We start from the raw sequence: 22,359 nt of genomic DNA on the forward strand, positions 1-22,359 counted from the left end.
GTATAGAAGGGTATAGATTTAGCATATTAATACTTTTTACAGACAATGTTGGTCATTTGCTCGACTGATTATGTAAATATTTTCCTGTGCCTCACCAACACAACACACACACACACACACATATATGTACACACACACGCACATATACACACATCCATACCTAGAATGGTGAAACTTAAGATACACTGAGAAATAGTTTACGGTACATGCTAAATACTGCCACATGTTGCATATAATACAGTGAGCCAAAAGGGACGCTCTGTCTCCCCTATTTACAGCTTGACCAGTGTTTTCCCAACCTCATTTATACTTGCAATCATCTCGTAAAAAGACAAAGATCTTCAGTGCTCTAGTTTTCAAAGGGGAACAATAATAGTAAAGTATAGGGCTTATCCAGGCATTAGACATTAAAAGCAGTTACACCCTTTTCCCTTGCAGACAATTTGCCATATTACAAAAGCCAATATTGCCTCCCAACACCCCTCCCCCCACCCCTAGCATAAAGTTCCGGTTTCCTATTTCTTTGCCTCAGTGGTAGCCCTTGTTAAAGCTTTGAGACCACTTGCATTAGCGCACCTCAGAAAGGCTCAAACAAGACTTAGGTCCCTCCAGAAACAAGGGAATCAATAAGGAATCCTGAGAGCCATGTAGTTCCTCAGGCAGCAGAGGACAGTGCAGAATCATACATCAGACACACTGAGGGGCCCGCTATGTGTAAACCAGCAGCCTCCATACTGAAGGAAGCGCATGAAGGCGTTCGGCCGTTAGATTTCTGTCAGCGTGAGCTTGAACACCCCTCCGATCTCCTCCATCTCGATCTGGAAGGTGTCCTCATTCGAGTAGTGTTTGATGATGTTGTCGTCCATGTTCACCAGGATCCTGGAAAGTTGGACACAGGTAGGATTCATCAGATGCAAATTCTACGCAGACTTGGAGCACTAAAACAATGTATAATGAACAATGAAACAATGAAACTGATTGGGGCATTGAGACGTCACAATGTGTTGAAGCAGCGTACCCCTTTTTGCATTTCTTGTACACTTTCCCTATCTTCTCAAAGGGAACTTCATATTTTTCTGATATCTGGAAAAACAAATACAGTAATTGTTATAACAGAAGGTATTGAAAACAAGCACAAGTCTTTTAGTTAATAAAAAACCTACAATTTGAGACCTTGAGACAAATCAACTGCATGATACTGCCTATGGCCATGATACTGCCTATGGCCTGGCACTACTATGTATGTGGTGCCATACTGTAGACACATACTCCCCTACAAATAGCCACTCCATGCCTGCCATTCTTTCACTGGGCGGGATCTTGGGTTTGTCAGCGCTGCGTTTATCACCCACTGCGGAGGCTGGGATGGGAACACCCCCGGGAGGTCTTTACCCCGGCGAGTGGGACTCTTCCTGGGAACTGTCAACGATCAACACATCCTTGCCCCGGAGGCTAGTTGACAGTGCTGTCAGAGCCAATTTGGGCTGTTTTCGGGGGGCCGTTAAGGACCCACGCCGAGCTCTTTTTGGGTTTCGGCTTTCCCCTGCTGTGGTCTGGCTGCTGTTGTATTCACCGACTGGACAAGACCAGGCCCCTAAGAGCACCCCCTGCCCATCTCAGAGCTTGACCCCCCCCCCATATTGCATAAAACAGCATTATAGAAGGTCTCTCTCCCTCCTTCCCCTCTCGCTCCCTCTCTCTCTTTCTGAGAGTGGCACGTGTCTATGTGCTTTGCTTCTCTTCTCTCTCTCTCTCTCTCTCTCTCTCTCTCTCTCAGATACTGAGCTGAATTAGGATCAGGGCCAAGTGTTGGGTCTGTCTGTGGTGAACTGCACTCCTGGCAGTGCAGGCTGTGCTCCTCTCAAGCATCAAAAACAAGGCCACCCAGACTGGCCATGTCACATACTTAGAATACAGGCCCCCCCCTAGGCGTTCGTCTTTCTTTCTTCCTCTCTCTCTTTCTCTCTCTCTCTCCTTTTCTTTCACTCTCTCCATCTATTTGTGTGTCTTAGTCCACCCCACCAGGACGGAATGCATTTCAACGAATCAAAAACACTTGAGAATATGATCACAAGGAGCACCGGAGTGCCAGATCCAATTCCCTTAATGATTCAATTCAGTTAGAGTGTGTGCTTGTTTTGGACACGTTCGGCAGCACTGTGTCTCTTAGTCAGTCACATACTGTCTGCTCGAAGTTTGTGTTCTGTTTGTGTTTATGGCGAGTACTTACGGCCTCCACCAGGCCGTTGAGTGTGGGAGTTTTCAGCATGAGGGCGTCAAACACCTCCTCCGTCTCCTTGCGCACGTACAGAAGCACTGAGGGGGAGAGAGGAGAGAGAGAGAGAGAGAGAGTGGGTGCGATGTGGTGAGACTTAAGAGTATGAAACCAAATACAAAAACATCACATTCTGTAAACCTCAGCCTTAAATGTCATCTTTTTTAGTGCAAAATGGCGCCTTTTATGTGGGCTTCTTTTTCTAAGGAACCACTTCGAAGAAGCCTCCAGTATCCCTGACTCTGAGCACATAGAACCCAACATCTCTCTCTTTCTCCCTCTCCCTCTCTCTGTCTCTGATGAGGGACTGGCCCGGGACCACAAGTCCTCGTCGCCTTGCTTTCTGTCCCTAACCTCCAGGCAGCTGAGGCAGCAGCAGCGGCCGCTTAACATGCACAAGAGGGATGGGGGTGCGCACAGGCAGGGTAACGTGTCACCCAGGGCCAAAGATTACACACACGCTGCTCCCCTGCATTGCCCTGCCTGCCTGCCCAGGGCTCAGCGGAGGCCTCCGGGGCTGTTGTCTTTGGCAGGCAGCCCGGACAAACACGGGCGCCAGGCAGCTCTGATCCACAGCCAATAGGCAAATATTCACGAGAGGTGAGGTGGGGGGTGCAGGGTGTGGACTGGAGTCGTGGCCTCATGTCACCGACTGCTGTTGGCACTTCCTGTTGTGACTGGATGGCCACTGTCTTTGTCAAACACTTTTCATTGTTTCAGTTGGTGTGTTTGTGTGAGTGAGTGAGTGAGTGAGTGAGTAAGTGAGTGAGTGAGTGAGTGAGTGAGAGAGAGAGAGAAAGAGAGAGAGAGAGAGTGTGTATGTGTGTATGTGCTTGTGTTTCTTTGTGGCAGTGTCTGTGTGTGTTTGTGTGGCATTTGTTTGTCTTTGTCTTTGTGATTGTGTGGCAGTGCATGTGTATGTGGGGGGATGGTGTAAAGGTTTATATGGAACCCTTAGTCATCACTTCAGGTGAAAGTTGGACGAAACTTGAGTGTGTTAAGTCTGAATACAAGGTGGTACTGTGAAGGAGAGGTCAGGCAGTATATAAGAGAAGATGAGCTATGTGTTTGTTTTGAGTGAGGGGGGGGGTGTGTGTGTGTGTGTGTGTGTGTGTGTGTGTGTGTGTGTGTGTGTGTGTGTGTGTGTGTGTGCACTGAAGGGACCGGGGGAGGAGGTAGGTGAGCTGCACGTGCTATAATCTGTGGCCATGGATACTAGGAAGCACAAAAGGTCTCCTCCCGCGAGGTAGTCTGGGGGATGGTGCAGTGCAAGCAGCCAGCCGGAACGACACACACACACACACACACACACACTACCCCTCCCTCTTTCCTGCTCACCCGCTCACCCACTCCCAGTATATCACTAGCCTAAGGTGGGACAAACAGGCAATGGATCATGACATAAACAACGAGGTCATCAGTGCAACACTGTTCCTATACCTTTCTTAGGTTCGTCCATCCTGGGCATCTTATGGGCCGGCGTTGCGTACTCGTCCTCGTTGCCATAGGCTAACCTTTTCATCCCCGCGCTGTGAGCGGAAATACGACATCACATGAGCAGAGTGTCTTAGAAAGTGCCTGTCCCCAGAGAAAGGAGGCAGTCGTTCTAGCATCATTAACTGCTACACAAACACATGCCTGTTTCTAGGAAACTCGCTCAGTGTACGAGGACACATTAATGGTCTAAATAGTGTGTGTGTGTGTGTGTGTGTGTGTGTGTGTGTGTGTGTGTGTGTGTGTCAACTTACCTATCTTCTGCATCTTCAGATGAGAAGGGCTACAGGGGAATACAAACACAGGCATAGGGTAAGGCATGAGTTTAACAGGAGTCTGAGAGTCATGAAATTCAGTGATTTGAGTCAAATATATGACTCCAATATGAGAGTTAGAGAGTGAGGTATCTGGACTAAAGGCCGGAGAGGGAGGAAAGTCCAGCAATAATATTGATCAAATGGTCAAACATTGAAATGATATGTCAGTCCTGTGCGTGAACTCATTGTTACTGAGAAATGTCAATTCCCGTATACAAGGAGCCCTTTAACCTTACTGAGGTGACTGAACTGCTGTGGTTCAACAGGTTTTCCCCCAGAGTGCAGCACAAAAATAAATGTTTTCTCATTGGCACCTGCTGCAAAAGCAAACAACTGCGCAGTTTATTTTGAGATTCGAAATCAGATGTCCGATGGCTGGCAAGCTAAAATGCATGGGGGCCGCACGCAAGTAGGCTAAGGGTCACCCAGCAGGAAGTAGTGATCCTGGTCTGAGGCCCCTGCTGTCCTCTTTCTCGTTGAGGTCATGTGACATCAGGAGCGGGGGAGGCAAAACTCCCCCGGGGTGATGCAGCGCTGAGTCATGCGCTCTAACACATTGCATGTTCTGTTCTGCACACACACGCACGCACACACACACACACACACACACACACACACACACACACACACACACACGTTGGTGCAAGTTTTACATATGACTAGGGGGACTCCATTTTCCATTCCAGGCTCAAGCTTTTGTATCAGTCAGTCACTTAAGAAATGCTGAGGCCATTCAGGGAAAAACAAAAAAAGGAGTGGACCAAATAGCTTGGGTCAAGCTGACCCAGAGTGTGTCCACAGCCGAGAACGTGGACACTTACTGAGTCACTCATGCTCATGTTGTGGTGTGGAGAGTGTGTGTGTGTATTTGTGTATGTGTGTGTGTGTGGTCTGAGGCTCAGTGTGCTTGGCATGCCTTCCCAAGGATACCAGAGTTCAGCCAGATAACGCCTCACCTCAGCCATAAACCTATGCGTGTTTGAGCCTAACACGCCGTGCCCAATAAAGGATCATCCTGTTCCTACCATTTGGCACAGTCGCAGGGTATGGGTTAATATGACTCTACAGTCCAGAGTATTTCTGAAACCATGCCAACCAAACTAACCAAAGTCACATGCTGTTGTTGTTGTTGTTGTTATTGATAATGTTGTTTTTTTATAATTTTTTATTATAATTATTTCAGAAACTTGAATGAGCCCTCTCGGACTAATAATATATCAAAGTAATTTCTGCTTCAGCACTCTTTCCTTTCTTACTGTAATTTGCCGACTGACTCACAAAACGTATGCACTAAAATGTTCATCACACTAACATTAGTAATATATTCAGTAATATATTCTATGGACCTAATTAATTTAGCTTTTTAACAGCAACATCTCCATTTTTTCTACATTAACTTTCATGGAAGGACTGCTTTCTTTATTGGACCAAAGCTCTATTCGTGCATACTTTCAGTAAAACTTTACTTTAATATGGCAAAACCATTAAGTTGACAAAAGGAACATTCGATTGCATGGAATGATCATAATATAGTGCATTCTGTTTTGTGTGCCACCAGAGTAAATATGTTGGCCTAGGAAATATATTTTGTGGACAGAATAATTTTTATTTACAAAATCAGTTTATTTTGCCTTTTTTTACATTTGTTCATTTAGCCTTTTCTCCACAAACTGGAAAGCACAACAGTCAATTCAGCGCATGAATCATCCATTTTCTTTCTGTGCATGAAAGAATGCACTCTCTTCAATATTTCATGGACACATACTAATGTATTAGTAAAGGGCAAAAGGGCATTTTGGTGTCATGTTCTATTGTTTCATGATAAATTAATCTCTTTCACAGACAGAAAATACAATCTATATACGAAATAAGGCATGTTAAACTTACCATCCCCTATACTTGCGTGATTGTTTTCTTTTAAATTGTTTTCATTTAAATGTCCCTGTTCAGTTTAACAACTCACACTAGTAGTTATCTGTTGAGCTGTGCAGCATACACCCAGGGGAGAGTGAGACTGCTGATGATTATTTATGGATTTCAGGTCCTTCCCACAGAACTCCACAAAGTGATCAAACGCAGCATTAGACAAGAGGCTCCTCTCGTGTAGAGGCCTAAACTCTGATAAGATGCTGACTGAGCAGGATATATAATAAGAAGGAAAGCATTCAGGACGGAGTTACTCAGAGGTGAAAACCGTGCATGTTCCTCATTCAGATTCAGATTTATGATGCATGGCCACAGATGATCGGATTCTGAGAAACAGAGACCTCCCTGGGCAATCCTCTTTCGCTCTCTCAGTCTCTCTCTCTCACACACACACACACACACACACACACACACACACACACAGTATGTTCCTTATTTGACTCCCCAAAGCGAGAGTGTGGGAACGCTATCCAAGGCAAATATCCACAGGGCCCACCGCAGCATGGGAGTATTTGACATTGTAATTCCAAGGCCAGGGTGGAGCCTCAGACAGGGGTATGTGCGAGCATGTCCTGTACCATACATACTCCACACATATGGCTCCTTATATTATCAGGGGGCCTAAGGATTGTGTGCTCTACATTACATTCGCAGCCATGCAACTTTTTAAGTTCACCTTTGCAACAGCAAATATCAAATCACACATCAATTCAAACATCTTGTGTGTGACAAGGCTGCAGATATCAGGGGCTCTGACCTGTGCCATAGAACTGAGTTTCCAAGAATAACTTGTGTCAAGAGCACTCATCCACACAAACACATCCAATACCATTAATCTGCCTCTGCCGCAGTGATTACCAGTCATATTCAGTGACTACAACTGTAGGTTTTCCTTTCTGATTTCATTAATAGTATCACCATTATCTGACACTACGTAATTGATTCAGCGAGAGAAGCAATTTGGGCGAGAGAGAGCAGTTTTACCGGAACAACACCGGATGTATAAACGTCAGATTTAATTTTTGTATTTATTTTTTTTTTTTTTTAAATTTTATTTATTATTATTTTTTTAAATTTTTTTAAAAAATTTTTTTTAAGTGCCAACATAAGGGACTAACGTTTCAACGATCTGCCGCATCTTCTCCCGTTGACACACCAGATAGTTAATTACAGAAGCGCAGAGGAACAACTGTTTTTCGAGAAACAATTTGGGCTTTTGTGAGCTAGGAATGAAAAGCTACTCCCACACGACCAGCTCATGTACCGTGTGGTGCCCTGAGGGAGGGACACGGGCTACTCACATGGCGCTGGAAGTTGGAGAAGTGGATGTCGGGGATGAAGAGGACAGGCTGCGTCTCCAGGTCAACCATCACCTTGAAGATGGTGATGTCACTCCGCTTGTGTAGCAGTGGCACCTTCACATCCACTGAGTGATCTTCAGTGAGACAGAGAGAGACAGACATATGTCAGTGATAACAATTGGTTGGTTTTCCCAAATTTTAAATAATTTGTTCATAAAGACACTGTAGAGATCATCCATTGAGTCAAGAGTTATGACTGAATATGGACTAATAATATAAGCATATTTTTAGTGGGACAATCATATTGTTATAATTACAACCAAGAAAGGCAATTGCATATGGAAATGTAATTATAACTAAGGATGGTAAATATTAAGGCATTTAAAAGAAGAGAATACTCAGCAGAGAAATTGCAGAGTGTTAAAGTCTATGACCATGGGAGCAGAATCAGGCAATGATGCAGTCAACAAGTTCGTCATGGCTGGGCTACTCACAGTTGCCCAGGTTGGTGTTGACATCTGTGGTCTTGCCCTTCCGACGCGACTGCTTACGTTCCTCGTCACGGATCTTCCTCTCTGCTCCCTTGTCGCAGAACACCTTGATCTGGCAGTAGGCACGGTGGATGGGCTTGTTGCTGCGGTTGTTGTAGCTGTAGGTGTCGATCTGCAGGTTGAGAGGCAGACCCTTCACACCCTTCTGAGAGGAGAAGTCTGTGCTCAGGCAGTTCACCGAGATGAAGATCTGTGTAGGGATAGAGAGAATGAAACAGGGGGAAGAGAGAGAGAGAGAGAAACAGAGAGAGAATGGGAGAAAAGAGAGAGAGGGAGGGAGGTGAGTCAGGCAGTGGGACAAGACAATCTGACTAGAGGGGTTTCCATACGCAAGGACACAGCATACTCTAAATGTTGTGAAGACTTAAAGAGGTACAAGCTTGAATGAGAAAATAATTTATCTGCCCACCAATAACGTTAAAGCATACATGCTGCTTTCTGCTCAAGAAAGTCCTTAGTGAATCTCTGTGATTTTTATCATATTCAGATATTGGATAATGGCACAAAATGACAGCACAAATACATGCATTACAATCTGTTAAAATGTGTTAAGGCAGGGCAAACTTTTAACCCCAGTAACACCAAAACCTCAGGTGTGAGTTGAAGCATCAGTTAATAATGTGATAATTCCTAATACTGTGAATCAGAACACTATTAGTATACAGTATATCTGTATACAAGCTAAATACATATATGATTGAAAGTAATATCTGATATAAACTGATGAGGAAACATAAATGCACACATGTAAAAACTCTTCAGATGGATTTGTTTAATTACTTGGGGCGCTGACTGGCCAAACTGCATTACAAGCCCAGTCACCTAACAAAGCATAAGTGTGGGCCTAGAACTCCCTCCCCTGGTGAAGTCTAAGTACTCCAGTGGGTGCTAAAGACATAGGTGACTTTGCTTCAGCAAAGCTTCCCTAAGCACTCAGCGGTAACTATATGTAAATTAAACGCAGAACCTTTGCTGAAGGGAAGTCCAAAATATTAAAATATGATTTGCATAACAGCATCATAAGTTATTCATATCATATCATTCATATCAAAACAATGAACAGTGAACTTCTTTTTAACTGGTGCCACAAGGGGGCACTGTTGAAACACCTGAAAATAATGTTCTCTCCTGAACGCTCATCGAGACACCTGCACGCTCATCCCATTCTCTTTCCATGACACCTAACACCAGACCTCAAGCACAGACAAACAACATGAGCTAATAAAAAAATACATATACACGGATGAACATCCTATGACTCCAGGGCTATCCAACGAACTACATCCTGGAAATGGGAGAAAGCAGAGGGCCAAGAGTGCACAAATAAATGGACAATGAATGTCCTTTAATGTCAGTGTCATGTAATACCTAAACGTTATGTACCGTAAGTGTTGACGTAAGTGTTGATGAGTATTTGTGAGTGGATTCTGCGCCATGTTATGCATCTATAAACTTTATGTACCAAGAGAGGCCATGAAGTCGCTCAATCTGATACTAAGAGTGAAGATTTACTTGTGAGCGGAAAAAAAACATCCTTTAAGTGCTGAAGAAACACAAACCGGTTGAGAAAAAAAGAGTGTAGTTATCTGATTGGCATCATGAGGCGGACCAGACAAGTTTTAAGCTGACAGGATTCCATCGCCTGTGAAACCCTGTTCCCCTTCCCTCCCCATACGTTTCCTCATTCTTTATCTTTCCATGCAGAGAGAGTCTTACGCAGAAGATTCCCACTGTGTACTCGTGTAGCGAGTGGTGATGGAAGAGTGTGATAAGTGTGTGAAAAGACCACACACATACAAACACACACACACACTCTCTCTCTCTCTCTCTCTCTCTCTCACATCACATATATAGAGATTAAAGCCAAGATAAACCGAAACGCATTTTGCTTCCTTGTTCAGTGTTCAGAGCACCTCAACACTGGTCTAGCAACTACTGTATGACTGAGACAAACTTTTCAGCAGATGGACATGCTAACCCAAATGCTAACCCCATGCACACCCAGACTATGTCACAGTTGACCTGACATTACATTCACCAGAGCAATTACTGAAGGAAAATTAAAGACACCGCTTCCATTCCATCATGTCATACAATCCAAATCCATACATGACGACATACAATCCAAAAACTCAATCATACCCGAATCAGACGTCATTTCGCTTTTGTTTCATCCTATTGTATATTTTTTGATTGATGAAAAGTAGGACAGATAGAGGGGGCTACCCAGTCAGTGAGTGTGTGGGCCTGAGGCCTTACCTTTGCCTCCTCGTTAATGTCCCAGGTGAAGGAAATGGCGTTGTAGGAGATCTCCTCGATGTTGCTGATGGTGTTGAAACTCTCCTTGTAGTCAGCTGTGGACCACAAAGGAAGAAGACAGTGGAGAGAGAGAGAGAGAGAGAGAAGGAGAGAGAGAGAAAGAGAGAGAGATGGGTGACAGAAATGAGAAACAAGCAGATGAAAAGATGTCCAGGTGCGAGCAGATGGAGATGGAAGAGTGGAGTGTTCCACAGGCGTGTAACGAGCAGTAAAAATATGATGGACACAAAACTTCATCTCCTCTCAGACCACATTTTTTAAACGGGTAGAACTTGCCTTCCGTATCACCACACAACCAGTATGGCGTGGGAGTGGCTGCCAATACTGCAATTTCTGGTTCCTCTCAGATTTGGCCAAATAGAGACATTTGCATTGTCAGAGATGTATGAAATGAACAGACAAACTGTCGCTGTCTGACTTTCACAAAGCCCCAGTTGTGTGACATGGTAATAGTACCCCTTGGTCAACAGGCCACTAGGCAATAACTTAACTTTTCCCTGTCAGAGGTTGCTAAGCTCTTTACACACACACTCTCTCTCTCTCTCTCTCTCTCTCTCTCTCTCTCTCTCTCTCTCTCTCTCTCTCTCTCTCTCTCACACACACACACACACACACACACACACAGAACCCTGTGCACACAGGCAGAGACTGATTACTTCAGGTCATACTCTCCCTATACAGGGTCAAGCAGTCAGAAATGCCTGCGAACTGCAAACCAATAAACAAACCATCCAAACCACCAAATAATTTCTGTCTGTCCTTCATAACACATCCACTCATAATGTACAACATTTCTACATTATACTATTTGAAGAGTTTGGTTCTAAAACACTATATCCTCCATTTCGACGAACTTTCATAAATCAGTCTTTAACATTTTGTTTTTCAGGTAATTTCACTGTAACTGTAATCTTTACTGAGTCAAAACAGCAAAACTGCAACTGTATAGATATTACCTGAAATACACAATTAAATAACATGATTTATTAAAAATGGAACCAAACTCTTCATTGACACATTTTAAGGGCTATTTTCTCCCTGTATCAGGGTCATGTCCTGCATGTTTGTGTTTGTTGTCCTGCATGGATGTGATTGTTGTTCACAGTAAACGCACTTTACAGCCCAAGACAAATTTCCCCTTGAGGGACAATAAAGTTTATCTTATCTTATCTTATTTTCTATTCATGTATGGTCAAGAAGGGACATGTGAAATGGCTTCTGTATTTTGTAACAAACATGCATTTTTCAGTTCAACTGAAGCCAGTTCATTTGAGAGTCAGCATGTGGCCGTGCCGTGCCGTGCCGTGCCGATGAGGGCTGGGATGGGGGAAGGGGGACTGTGTACTGTACACTGCAGGTGGACAGAACAGCAAATGGTGCAGAACTGTCCCTTTGCTTCCGTTCCACGTCATGAGTAAAAAAAAGCTGATGTTTGTAAATCGACATGAAAGGACTACCAGCTGGTGTCTACCACATGGCATTTAGGGAACTATGGTGATCTTTTGAGTTGGGTATGTTCTTAAAACAGGGAGCCCTAATTTCAATGACAAAGCAAAGCGTCACATGCATGAAGCTATTGTGTGCTGTGTGGGAGCATTGTATGGACCTACCCATATTTGCACTCAGGATTTCATGGTAATGAATGAGCTAAATGAGTTTGCTCAGTTGGCTTCATTTTTTTGCTAGTTGCCCGACATTACTTGTTGACAATTTAAAAGTCTGGTGTCTGGCCCTTACCGATGTCAATGCATCTTTGCTTGGCCGTGTGCTGTCTGGAGTGCCAGTACTTCCAGTGTTTCAGCTGGTCGTCTCTGCACTTGTCCTCCCCAAAGACCACCATCACCACACTCTGAAACACAACACATCCCACAGTCACATACACAGGGCAGCCTACACATTTCAAACCCATCTACACAGGAGACATTCACTTTGTGGCCATGCCATCCGGTGGAAAACGCTAAAGGCACTCACTCGCACTTTGCTGATGGGGTGCTGGAGCATTTTCCCGTTGTCGATCTCCCTGAGGCTGATGGGATAGAACTGGCCCTTGTTGAGGTAGGTCATCGTGCCGTCGCCTGACTTCTGACGCAGAGACTTGGAAGCCTCAAGCGTGTATTCAAAGTTGTTGCTAATGAGACAACGACAAAGGGATGATCAATTATCACTTGATCAATGTTACACATTGTCCTCATTATGATATCTCTGAAAAGAAAAGATGATTGGAGATGAATATTACCATCGCCCACGTGAGGCAGTCCAATTAGTATTATGTTTCCGTTATTAGCAGTATTTGTGTATAATTCTGTGATTGTGGAGACTGTGACCTCTATTGATGTTGTGTGAGGATCTTAGCGCTAATGCGGTCAACTGATCTGACTCCCAGGTGACTGGGGGAGTGAATGGGGCCACTGTCGGCGTGTCGTGCACTGGCACTGCGGCCGACCGTCCTGTTGGCTGGCTTACCCGGACACGGCGTCAAAAGTGGAGTACTCGTCCTGGCCGATGGAGGCCATGCGTAACTGGAGCTCCCCTGGGAACGTGAACACCTGCGGAGCACAAAAGAGGGGTGAGCGAGAGTGCCCGGCTTTAACACAAACACCCGGGACAGGCCAGCGAGAGAAAGAGAGCTCCCAGGCCAGCCAGTCTTAGCTCAGGGAAAACAACCCCCCCACACACACACACTTCACACACACATACAAATACATTCACACAAACACACACACACACACACACACACCTCCTCCCACCCCCAGTGTCCCTGTGTAAAGGGTTTTGTTGGGCTGCCCTACGGAAGGTAATCCCCCCCTTCAGGTTTTAATACAGAGAGGGGAGAGAGCGAGAGAGAAAAGCTTTATCCATTGTGAAAGGAGGGGTGGGGGGAATACAGCACTTTATTGTGCATGGGAGACAATGGTGTAATGACATGCTAGCTGCTATTTTGGCATGTTCAAATAAAACCAGGAAGGCTGAGCAAAGTGATGGCTCCAGAGCCTTGGATAAATGGGCTATTGTCTAAAGGAAGAGACGCGAGTTGCGAGTTGTGTGTGTGTATATGTGTGTGGGTATGTGTATGTGTGTGTGTGTGTGTGTGTGTGTGCGTGTGTGCGTACACGTCTGTCTCTGGTTTCTGAGGGTGAGAATGTGATTGTGTTTGCCTATGTGTTAGTGATGGAGACAGGCTGAGAGGCAGACTACAAGAGAGCTGAAATAAAGGGGTGGGTCAAGAGGGCTATTTGATCCTCACGCACCTCTTGGGCTCCGTCCTTGAAGGTCTCCGGGAACGTGGAGTCGGGGGTGCGTGGCTGGCCGCTGGGGCTAAACTGGCTGTGGGCCAGCTGTCTCTCATACACGGCGGCGTGGCTGTCTGACTCCGAGCACTGGGCTCCGGGAATCGTCACCGAGAAACCACTCGTGGGCCCCTCCGTCTTGATTGGGTAGGTGGGCACCGTCGCTATGGAAACGGTGACCGTGGCCTCCGGGGAGGGGAAGAGGCCCCGCTTGTCCTGGGTCAGTTGGTTCCCCGGCAGGACGATGTTGAAGGGAACGCCCTTCAGGACCTGGATCTTGCCCTCTGCGGCTGCCATGGATGTCTCTGGATGTGGACCCGTATGGTTCCTGTGTGTACGGCAAGAGTGAAAGAGAGAGCAGATGTTCATCAGACTAAATATGAACCACCCAGACACATACACAGTGCCCTGAAGCAAGATCTTCAATCTTAAGTTCATGAATAGACGTAGACAACAACTAATACTCCACAACACACCCTCCTCTACTCACTCACACATGCACAAAAACACTTACACACACATGCACACACACATGTGCACACATTGATACACAAACACACACACACACACACACACACACACACACACACACACAGAGAGACAGGCAATTATGAGCTCATAACTCTCTTCAAAGCATTAACTGGATGCTACCTTTTGTTGGGATCCACATCAGAGCCCAGGACGTCTGTCTTTTGCTGGGGTATTGTTCTCTTTTCCCGGGGCACCTGAGCAAGGTAAACACAGCGTCTATTAGCCCGACAGCAGCCAGTGGTCTCACCAGCTGGTCAATAACAGCTGAACCATAGACCACAGATGTAATGTCAATCTACATCTTTATGCATGTCTCTTTATACATGTTGTGCATCTTCTATGTTTGTTCCATTTTACATCCAATCCAAATATTGGGGGCAATGGATCCTCTCCCTTCCAATACTTGATTTCTACCCACACTTTAAAATATAACTAATCTAAACATTACGTATTCATATGTACGGTGCGCCCATATCTGAGATGCACCACTCTGGACAGACTTGAGAACACACCCATGAGTTGGTTTGTGACCTGGCATCTCCAGGTACCTTGTAGTAGTCATAGAGGAGGCCCAGGGCGGCGGCACTGTCCTCGTCACCGTTGATGCTCATCATGGCCTTGGTGGCGGCGGTCAGCGGGTTCTCCAGGAACGACTTCCACGCCTCGTCCTCCGTGGTGAAGGAGCGGCGCTGGCTGTAGGCGGGGTCATTCTGCAGCACGAGCACCGCCCTCTTACTGCGTGGGAGACAGGAGAGAGGGGAATGGGGATGTGCAGAATGAGCAAGTTATTAAGAGGGTTCCACAGACAGATTATGTAGATGCACAGTCAGACTGATAGATAAATAGATAGATAGATAGATAGATAGATAGATAGATAGATGTGTTTTTACTACTTGTTGAACATGATATGGCCAAATTGATGTGATAAACTGGATGGTCAACATGGCTATTCTTGAAGAACAGGGGAGAAAGGGGCCATTGTCTTGTCAAATGTCAAAATTAGACTTGAAGTAGCCAACCAGTGACACGATTGAAAAACAAATCTCAGCACTGGTAAGCACTTCCTGTTCGACAAGATGTTCTACTGGATGGACCGGTAAAAAGGAATGATGATGGAAGCCAACTGTGAACTCCACCGAGCAGCATCTCTTTTGACATTCCACTGGTCTCTTATGAAGGCGAGTGTTTTTTTTTGTTTACAAAACCTGTTGTGGGACAGCGTTGAGAAATACTTGCCACCCACGTCTTCAACGTCTTTGTCAAAAACAAGAAATAACTATTGAGTGCTCAGTTCCCAAAACCGCAGTTTGACAATAAAAGAGTAGGCTATATAGAAGTAATTCTTCAATTTCCCTAGAAAAAAAATCATCATATTTACCATACAAACCATTTTCTTTTTCCCCCTATTATTTTGTTTGACTTTTTATGATTTCATGAATCTGCACTGTATTTACTGTATATACAGGATTCTTTTTATTGAGGGGTCACATCATTTGTAAAGAAAATCACTGGGTAACTACCCCAAACTACTTAACAAGTTGTTTCCTCTTGACTAACTGCAACGGTGTTGTTGTCCAGTAGAACTAAGGGTCATCTACAGTTAAACGGATTATGAGTAATTTAATATCTAATTGTGCTATTCTTTCAAGCCCGATTTTAGATTTGCAACCTGATAGATCCGTTATTCAGTGTCAATCCATGCTTAAAACAAAAGACTCTGCCGGGCACAAAATCTGTAATCACTTTTGTGAGCCTATGAAAATACTAGGCCTCAAAAAAAAAAAAAAGAGTTGGAAACCTTCTCGTTTTCAGATTATTTTTTTATTATTAATTTTTACATTTGTCTAAAATTGTCTGAAAATCATTGTTGTCTTTATATTATGTTTAGTAGAAAGTTGGGCCTCAAGATAATTAGAATGAATAAGCAACTCAAATACACACACAGGGGCATATCAATATATTCTCCATGTAACAGTGTATAGATATAGGCCTAACATACATATTTAAATATAATAAAATTTAGGCTGTAAAGTACATTGATTCTAAAACAAATTAAGGAGAATCAATCAAACAAGTAAATACACGTGTGTGTCTGTAACCTCTGTTATAAAACAAACTGGGTAGAGCTTAAACATTCTTCTTCTGTAGAAACAGCCAACGCCTAATGGGTGTACGATTTCACTAGAGTCAACAGTCTCCTTGTCATTGCCCTCAAAATTTTACAAAACTTAGCCTAGTATGCCATGACGCCTGTATTCAATTCAAACTTCGACACGCATTAGGCTATATTTGGCCTAGAAGGAAATTTCACAAGTCACCAGCATAGTTATATGCATGAGTTCCGCCAGAATTGACAAAGTAAAATTTGATGACAAAAAACATAAAATATTGTTTTTGGATGACCAAAATATTAAAATAAAAAGACCCGTCCGTCTGTTTCCATTAACTAGGCTACCGTTCTTCTCTAGCGACCTTCTCTCAGCGCGACAGGTGCAGCTACACCTGTACGCGTGCAGGCTGAGACATGACGCTGGGAGCATAGCTCAGCAGCCCAGACCGACAGTTATAAAGCCGAAATCAGGCGGAGAGAGATCGATCTAGGCAAACACGGAGTTTTGGCAGGCGATGTTTTCCCACACTGAAAACAATATAATTCCACCTGTAGCCTATATTAACCTGCGATTTGTAGACCTAATATTTTTGTGTAAACTATCCAGATGATGTCCATAAACAGTTCTAAGATGCCCACATAGTGGTTCCTCTGGATTTCGAGTTCAACTGCTGACTGAAATCACTTACTTGTCATGCTCCTGTGACATGTCTGTCGGTCGAACTGGACTTTCTAGTTGGTACTGTAAATCCGATCTGTCCTCTTTCCTTGGGAAACACACGCGGGATCAGGGCCACGCTAAAGTTGTGTCTGGTCTGCAAGAACGGGTTTTGTTGGCTTTTCTCGCTTTTTGGGATATACTCTAAAATTAAGGCCGGTTCTACCTGTGCCTGGCCATTGGATTGGATTACCTCTACCTGTGAGGCGGGGCTTACCACAAACATACAGGTTGCATTTCTCTGATAGGACGAGACGTGGGTTTGGTTAAAGTTATTATCTCTACAGCAATTAATTTTCACTCAGGAGCCAGTAACGGTTCGCATCACTAGGCTATAATACTTTTACAGTAGCCTACAATACTTTTCTATGCTTTAAACCTTTCACGTTTGAACTGTTAATTCTTCTGAAGACAAAAGAGGAAGAGTTTAGACTACAGTCTAAGAATTTTAAACGAAAGTGAAAGTTAATGTTTATGGTTACAGTTGGCCTGTAACATTACATTAATTAGAAATAATAGTTTCAAAGAAAGTTGAAAAGCCTATATTAAGCATAATAGCCTAATAATCGTAATAATAACAACAATATCAATAACAATAATATAAAATATCAACTATGAAAATCATGAGTTTTAATAACAAAAAACATACAGAAAGCATAACTCTGAAAGGTAAAGAACTAAATAAGTATAAGGTGAACAGATGAGTCTCTAAACATTTCAATTTCAAGTCCCAAAACTATCACCAAAACAGAACATTAACTGATTTAACCAAGGAGGAATCACTGAGGAAGAGTCTTGACTGTGCAGATGCTCATCAGAGGACCGCAGTGGATGAGAGGGGACATCTGGATCATTGAATTCAAATAGAGCAGATGCAGTAGGCTAAGTGTCCTTTAGGACAGTGAGGGATGTGAATTTAATTCTGGCTGCTGTAGGAAGCCAATGAAGTGTAACAGAGGGGTTACACATGTCTTCTTTGGCTGATTAAAAACCAGAAGTTAAGAGAGAGCTACAATCATTGCATATAGCTGGATTAGGTGGTTGTTTAAATACCACCGGCATCAATGCAACTCAACCACTGGGGAAATTTGATGAGCCTGCCGCCTGGCTTAATTGAAAAGATCATGTGGTCTACCTTATGACCCAGATGTCTGTATCTACAGAATCTCTGATCCAACCCTGAACAACCCTGACCCAAATCTAACAGATAATTGTGTGTGCTGTTTGAGTGTGCAAGTTCTTCCCTGCACTTGTTTTGGGCTGCTGTCTTGTCATTGTCCCTAATAGGGAAAATCCACCTCTAAGGGTCATTATGCAAACAAACATGCCGGGATCCCTCACTGAGAACTGTAACCCCGCATGTGTGGATTTATAGATACCTAGGTATCTAAACTGACATGCAAAGTTGTTCAGATAACACCTAATAGTTACAGTCCACTAGATACACTACAAAGATTGAAAATATCTCCTCTGTGTTTTAGTACACATCAGCCATTTAAGTGGCTTGAGTTTAAAGAAGACAAGGACTTAACAAGGAGTTGTTCTCCTTAGCAGGGAGAGAATTAGAGATGCTATCAAGTGTGTAAATATGATATGACTGAATTACAGTAGGTAAACACATGACCACCCTCACACACAGACACACACACACATACACACACACCTCCCCCATCAATGTCCTGCTTTATTGTTTATACATCCCATTGGAGAGACACCTGCTTCTCCTGAGAGCTTGTTTATATTTGCATTAGGCTCTTGGGCGGCAGAGATCTAGTCAGGAGGTGAGATCATCTACATGAGGCAGACACCACAGGGCTGATGACTCAGGCAGACATTAGTATTTCAGAATCAGTACTTTCAGGACTTTTGTGCAGTAGAGACTACTTTTGGCGCTCAGGACAAATGCTTGTGAATGAATCACATTATGTTTTTGTTCTAAAATCTGTTTGTGAGAAAAAAATAGTTTATATTTAAAATAGAATTTTCTATAGTTTGATACAATATATTATGTCACCGTACTTATGTAGTTTCATATTTTAAATAGAAAGCTTCTGAGAAAGGTATACATGACATAACAAATACATGTATAAATTGAAATGTTTACAGTCCATAAATGTCCATGGAATCTATGTTGCTCCCTCATGTAGTTCCTCATCAGACAGTTAACTGTCCTTCCAGCATGTGATTAGTACCTGTTTGAATTTCCTATTTGTTCAGTGGGAATCAACAGTCTTATGTGGTAACCCACTAACCAAATTCCCCTGCCCTCCCACACACACACACGCATTCTCTCTCTCTCTCTCTCTCTCTCTCTCTCTCTCTCTCTCTTCCTCTATCTCCCTCTCTTACACTCCCCTTTTCTCCTTCTCTCTCTCTCTCTGTTTTTCTCTCCTTCATCCCACAGTTCTTCATAGTTGATGTGAAGTCTTATTCTACCTGTCACGACACAGTTTACACCTAAGGCACGCAAAAAAACACAGGATGTGATGGAAATTAGATGCAAATTCAATCATTTCTCCAGGGGTTTGGGCTTGTTTGGGGTTGATTGTCACATGATAGGCCTAGGGGGGCTTCTAACAAACAACTTTGGTTTTTAAAAAACATTGATCTTTCATTGTGTGTCTGTAAATTGCATGTTTTTGCTGCATAGTGAGCTATGACTATCAATTTCATATTGCTGTTATATGTACTCCTTATCTGAAAACTATAAACTCTATCACGTCAACAAAATCTATCAACAATAGCTTATCTTTTGTTGTGTGTTTTCTCGGTCGGAGTTACAAATAAACATGTCTGAAGAGGCTGTGCTGAGCTGGCCTGTTTTCTCCAAAGCTTTGCTGGGAAGATGTTATCATGGCTCTCCTTGTGCTTACAGTGCAAACACTCTGGACGGTGAGGGTACCACTGACCCCCATGCAAATCCTCCCCCGTTTCATTTTCCTTCTCTGTCGTGCGGTGAATGCTGTATCCATGTCTCCAGGTGTTATGGGATGTTGGGATGATTTGTTTGGGAGTTTGTTATTGTTTTTCATGGCTTGCTGAGCGTGGCAGCAGGCGGCTGCTATCTGTAAGATGGCCACTCTCAACGGCTTAGAATCACCGTTATTGCTACAAACAACGGGAGGAGTAAATGGGAAACCTATAACTTTCCCAGATCCGCTGAGGACACACAAACAGACTTCTCTCAGGCCACACGCTCACAACACTCAAGGGTTCCAGATAACATCTAATAATGTCATAATAACATTGCATGTTCTTTACATGAGTGTTCTCTGTTATGAGTTATATTGTTATTCCACAACATGCAGAGGCCCTGAGTCCCGTTATGCTGGCTTGTGAGGGAAAATGGCTTTAGACTCTGTTCTGAATCTACATCAATTGATCTGACAGATATCAAAACGGCTTCCAGCATGAGCTGATGGGAAAAGGTTTACGTCTTAGGTGGCCAACCCAGGTCATACTAAACCTCCTCCTTTTGTCACTTTACAGAGACACAAGTACTGATTCCTGTATACCAGAGGCACAGTGTTAACTTACAAGTTGTGTGATTTATCTCTATAACATTGGACAATGGCTGTTGACATGGAGATTTACTGAGGGTCTCAAATACCAATTAAACTATAGTGAACCCTGACAAAAGATTCTGAACAATTTCACAGTTTCAGAACTAATCCTCTTCCATAGCAACTGAATTGTGAACCATCATTATTGAAAGTAACTGGTTGTCCTGCCTTTCACTGGTGCTAACAAGTTCGCCCTGGCGCTTTTGTTTCTCTCCTCTCGAGGTAGACCGCAGGTCCAAACACGTTTACCGTCAGATGAGCATGTCCTGTCAGCTTCAACACACAGGCGTACTGTTTGGCAACAGAAAAAGTTCCTTTTTCCATAACTGATGTCATGCAGTGCATTGTCTTGTGATAAATGAGATATTTAGAAACATGTATCAGTACCGATTACCTGTACAGAAACCTGTAGATTACCTGTTGAAAGTCATACGTGCACTTGACTTGTGGTTTAAAATAGTACATGCAGTTCTGGGGAAATGGAGAGCTTTAGCCTGAAGGTATAGGAACAGAACGGCAAATTGTTCAGTACTGAGTAAATTGAGCTAGTGATTATCAAAGTAATGGCACAGTAAATAAAGTGCTGTTTGAGGAGTCAGTTGGAATAACAACGTTTTGTTTGATGGGTTATTTTACATTACATTACATTACATTACATTACATTTGGCTGACGCTTTTTAACCAAAGCGACTAACAACATGGTAAACAGTACGTTTTAGAACAATTCTCACAATTTTAGGACAGTTTAAAAGAACATTAGAGTACAGTAAGAATAAGTGCGTCGGTGAGTGCTGTTTTTAACAGTTACTTGTCAGTTTAAAACGGCTGGTGAGTGCTAGGATCAGTAAGACTTGTTGTAAGTGTTGCTATGAGAGTAGATGTTCTCTAAAGAGCTGGGTCTTCAGGAGTTTTTTGAAAGTGGAAAAGGATGTCCCTGCCCTTGTAGGAACTGGAAGTGTGTTCCACCAACGAGGAACAACAGATGAGAAAAAAGTTTGGATTGGCTTGAGCGTGCACCGGGTGGTAGAGCTAGACGTCGTTCGTCAGAGGAGCGCAGCGGTCTGGAGGTAGTGTAAGTCTGTAAGAGGGCATTCAAGTAGGTGGGAGCAGAACCGGAGACTACTTTGTAGGCAAGCGTTAGAGACTTGAATTTGATGCGGGCTGCCATAGGTAGCCAGTGTAGCTGGATGAGCAGCGGGTAACATGTGCCCTTTTGGGTTGGTTGTAGACCAGGCGCCCGCCGGCGTTCTGGATCATCTGAAGTGGTTTCACTCGCGCAGGCTGGGAGACCTGTCAGGAGGAGGGCATTGCAGTAGTCGAAGTCGTGAGATGACTATTGCCTGAACCAGAAGTTGGGTAGCATCTTGAGTCAAGTAAGTCCTGATTTTCCGTATGTTGTAGAGTGCTAAACGGCATGACCCGGGCGACTGAGGCAACATGATCTGAGAAGTTTAGTTGGTTGTCAAGAACAACTCCTAGATTTCTTGCAGTCCTGGTCGGTAAAACAGACAGGGAGTCAAATTTGATGTTGATGTCGTGGTGTATGGTAGGTTTAGCTGGGATGACCAGCAGTTCAGTCTTTGAGAGGTTCAGCTGGAGGTGGTGTGCCTTCATCCATGTAGCTATGTCTGAAAGGCAATCCGAGATCCGTGCTGAAACCAGGGGTCGTCAGGTGGAAAGGACAGATAGAGCTGTGTGTCGCCTGCATAGCAGTGGTATGAGAAGCCGTAGCGAACGGATAATCTGTCCCAAGGAGGTGGTGTAGATAGCAAAGAGGAGGGGCCCAGCACTGAGCCCTGGGGACCCCTGTGGTGAGATGGTGAGGTGCGGATAGCTGACCAAGCCATGATAATGTTAAACCGGCGCCCTGTGAGGTAGGGATTCAAACCAGGAGAGCAGAACCGAGATTCCCATGTCAGCGAGTAGTATAGAGAGAAGGATACGGTGATTAACCGTGTCAAAGGCAA

The 22,359-nt window shown here is 43.9% G+C and overlaps 1 protein-coding gene across 2 annotated transcripts; it reads right to left on the reverse strand.

Annotated features, from left to right (window-relative positions):
* Window positions 1–463: 463 nt before the first annotated feature.
* Window positions 464–16,943, reverse strand: grhl1 (grainyhead-like transcription factor 1). Of its 2 annotated transcripts, none has more exons than XM_048228441.1 (15): window positions 16,801–16,943; window positions 14,550–14,736; window positions 14,122–14,195; window positions 13,432–13,798; window positions 12,647–12,729; window positions 12,155–12,311; window positions 11,921–12,032; window positions 10,124–10,218; window positions 7,808–8,054; window positions 7,314–7,447; window positions 4,024–4,052; window positions 3,716–3,804; window positions 2,231–2,316; window positions 1,019–1,083; window positions 464–879 (listed from the first exon to the last, which is right to left on the reverse strand). In XM_048228441.1, exons 1-15 carry the CDS (start codon window positions 16,818–16,820, stop codon window positions 765–767), a joined length of 1,860 nt encoding a protein of 619 aa, XP_048084398.1. In that variant the 5' UTR covers window positions 16,821–16,943; the 3' UTR covers window positions 464–764. The 2 variants fall into 2 exon arrangements, with proteins under 2 accessions (XP_048084398.1, XP_048084397.1); XM_048228440.1 differs by having other exon boundaries at window positions 14,514–14,736.
* Window positions 16,944–22,359: the final 5,416 nt, after the last annotated feature.

Source organism: Alosa alosa, chromosome 19 (genome assembly GCF_017589495.1).
Source record: "Alosa alosa isolate M-15738 ecotype Scorff River chromosome 19, AALO_Geno_1.1, whole genome shotgun sequence".
NCBI classification, from domain to species: Eukaryota; Metazoa; Chordata; class Actinopteri; order Clupeiformes; family Clupeidae; genus Alosa; species Alosa alosa.

Coding starts and splice junctions, on each gene's coding strand:
- grhl1 (XM_048228440.1), bottom strand. CDS start 16,820: ATGTCACAGGAGCATGACAA. Junction 10,219..11,920: donor GCAAAGATGCATTGACATCG/GTAAGGGCCAGA, acceptor TGTGGTCCACAG/CTGACTACAAGGAGAGTTTC. Junction 880..1,018: donor TACAAGAAATGCAAAAAGGG/GTACGCTGCTTC, acceptor CCAACTTTCCAG/GATCCTGGTGAACATGGACG.